The following is a 3,391-nucleotide window of genomic DNA, read 5'->3' as shown; positions in this document are numbered from 1 at the left end:
TATATATATGCATGTATTATATAATATGTATTATATACACTGTATATAATTTTTTAATTGATACATACAATAATGTCCTACTTGGAATAATTAGAAAAATAATTAAGAATATAAATCCTACGTAAAACAGCAGAAAATGACAAATCATGCATACATAATATGTACCATAACATTAAAAGTATCACATACCTGGCATTAATCTTTCCTGTGAGGGATGTCCTAAAATCTGGGTATCGAATAGTAGGATCGCCAAGATTCCAACGAGATGCATCCTCATGATCACTCCCAGTCTAAGCTATCCTAATCACAATCAATAAAGATAACAGGAAATTTCGCGAACACGTGGACGGCGAACTGCACGACGCGGTCAATTTTCAAAATTGTTCTATTTCAACGTTCGAACTTACGCGAGAAATTCTCAAGTGTTAATCTAAGTCTGCCGTACGATTTGTCGGCAGAGCTCCTATCGCTGTCGGACGGTGCGGTAGTCTGGAGGGCCGCCTGGCGCTTTCACTGACTTTATACGTGCGCACGAAAGCACCTCTTCTGAAAGAGGGGATTCTACACGGTTCTCACACACGTCGCTGGTACCATGAGACATCACAGAGAATCGTTAAATTTCGTGGCACTTACATTTAACGACTTTTAATTTCAAAATAATAAAGAACATTATTTCTAATTGAACAAAAATGAAACAAAAATGTGTAAGGCGATCCTGCAGACTGTAAATGCAATAGAATATGCATAGGTACATAGTCAAAAGCTGAATTTATTGATAAATCTTTATTATTTTTTGTAATTAAAAGTTTTAGTTTCTTTCGATGTATTTAGTAAAAAAAATTGTAGTAAATTGTAGTGTGATTATTAAGAATTTCTGTTGTAATTGAATAATGTAGATGTAAAACAATCCAATTAGCAGACAATGTTTTTAAAACATAAAAAAAAATTTATTTAATGTGTGTGTGTAAAAATATTAAATAAATATTTAAAAAATCTTTTTCAAACGTTGTGTAATGATTGGGAATAGGATAAAATATGTTGCATTTTGATCTCTAAAATGATATGATAAAATAAGGAAAATTTATTTTCAACATAGAAAGATGTATAGATAGTTAGACAATTCGATAATAACTTTATATCTTTGAGCAATAATTTTAGTTTACGTTTTAGTTTGTGATCGCTACTAATTTAACAGTAAATCTTACGCTATACGTTATTTGCGATTGCTTTTCTGTCAAAAATCATAATAAGATCGATTTACTATAAATTACTCAATAAGTTATTAGATTTAGGAATAAATTTGATATTGATATATCGTATGCTTTTGTTTTATACACATATCAACAATTTGATTATCGATATAAATTGAAAGAAAAGCTCGATGAAAGTTGTTTTACAACTAATAAGCGATCTTCAACTTCATCGTTTTTACATATTGATTTGGACAGGATCTTATATAACTGTTTCTGATTAGTAAATTGAAATAATTGGTGAAATACAGAAAGCAAATACGCGAAAATATAATTACGAGCGCAGAATTATAGGCATAGTGTTCCACACTATCGATTACATGGTCGATGAGTCGTCAATCGTATGGTTAGCCACAATGTTGGTGTCATTACCAAAGCAACCACTCATTATCGAATACTATTCTATGATTAATCGCCAATATAACCGGGAAATAAGTGATGAAAGATAGACTAAAATTTTTACGAGTTCTTATATTTACCGTTTGAATCGTCATTATTACTCTCACTGAAACGATATATACATACATTCGCGTGAGAAAATACAACTCACGAAGCGTTCACGTTTTTATTTAACACATGCTATTTTCAGATCTTTCTAAATGTGTCACGGAAATCTTACGTAATGCAACAAATAACAAATGATGACAAATTATTGTATATACTATATAAAAAGATAAATTTACTTACTTTTAATTGACAAAAACAGTTTAATGTGCTACAAATGTATAATGAAGTAATAAATGTACCTAATGTCTGTCGTTTTTCATTATGATGAATGTCTGTGCATGTCAATATTCAAGATTTTCTCACGTTTTGAAAAGATTATAAAGAATATCCGGTCTTGTTAAATAGATTTTTTAAAAAGAATATTCTCGCTTTATATAGTGTTAGGTCGTGAAACAAACCTGCAGTTTGATTCATTGTCTATTGCACCTTGCCGGTCAGTCGCTGTCCTAGATGAATCATTACTGCACCCGGGATCATTATCCTTGGTCGTTGGAAATAATTCGCATGTTTCGAAAGCTTCGACAATCCTCCCGAGTTATATACGTTTTATATTGCTTAATGCATAGCTTCGAAGGCGCCAATCTAATTCATAAGCTTGAAGTACTCGGGTCGCTTTCATGATCGTGCATCAATGTCGTAAAGTAGATATGTGCACTAGTAAATGGCCCTAATGGCGGTATTGTTTTAGATTAATAATTTATTATTAAATGTTTTATTTTGTTGAAAAGTTATTAATTTTTTTATTACATACTTATACCTTTGATATCCGTTAATCAATAGATATAAGTTAAAATTTAAATTTTTAAGACAAGAAGATAATTAAAATTAAATTACGTATTTTGAGAAATGCATAAAATAATCTACGGCAAATTAGAGATTTCGTGCAAAAAATGTAGGAGGAAGAAGATATCGAGAAACTGCCTATTACTCGAACAAACTGGTTTCTGCATTTCCGCGATTTAGCAAGCCTCATTATTTTGAAGTCAGGAAGATTTTGTTTTGAGTATCGTTAATCGTTCTCGACTGCGAGAAGAAGTGAGATCTCCGGATGTTTTTCGTTAAGCTACGAGAGGTTACGAAGAGGTTATTCATCACTAGGTATTCACATATCTTAATCTGTATCCTCATTAAGCTTAGAGACGCTGAAAATGAAATAAGGGCATTAGATTTATTACTACTTTAAACATTGATAGAAAAAAATCCATAAATTTGTTTCGGAATTAATTATGCTCTTGTAGTGATTGCTTAGAAAATCGCTTTGTAACTACTAATTACCTTTTGAAAACGGAATTCTACGAGTAATCCAGTATTCGCGTCATGATAAGTAAGATGGTAATCAGTAGAAACGAGAAAGTAGTCATACTAAATCGTACATATTAAGTCGATACTTGGATTATATCAGTAATTTTCTGTGTGTATTTACCACCGACATGGTGATAGTTGCTGTTGCAACTTCAGTCATGCGTATTGAGTCAAATCAGATTGATCGATCTTGGATTGACGCAAATTCCAAGTTACGCTAAATCCAATTATGCCTGATTAACGCAATGATCTCATATCTAAACTGTTATTATTGGATTTAGTAATCTGTTACTATCAAAATAACAAAGAATTATATCTTACGAATCATCTTC

General features: G+C 31.4%; 1 protein-coding gene across 1 annotated transcript in view; it reads right to left on the bottom strand.

Annotated features, from left to right (window-relative positions):
- LOC108748258 overlaps nucleotides 1-456 on the bottom strand; it is a 63,941-nt gene extending 63,485 nt beyond the window's left edge. The window contains exons 1-2 of the mRNA XM_018486294.1: nucleotides 408-456; nucleotides 190-300 (exon numbers count right to left, since the gene is read on the bottom strand). Of these exons, the coding sequence (XP_018341796.1) occupies nucleotides 190-277 (88 nt within the window). The 5' untranslated portion in view covers nucleotides 278-300; nucleotides 408-456. The remainder of the gene's footprint in view (nucleotides 1-189; nucleotides 301-407) is intronic.
- Nucleotides 457-3,391: the final 2,935 nt, after the last annotated feature.

The sequence above is a fragment of the Trachymyrmex septentrionalis genome, unplaced genomic scaffold (assembly GCF_001594115.1).
Source record: "Trachymyrmex septentrionalis isolate Tsep2-gDNA-1 unplaced genomic scaffold, Tsep1.0 scaffold22, whole genome shotgun sequence".
NCBI lineage: Eukaryota > Metazoa > Arthropoda > Insecta > Hymenoptera > Formicidae > Trachymyrmex > Trachymyrmex septentrionalis.
This window is presented reverse-complemented; position numbering and strand designations above follow the sequence as displayed.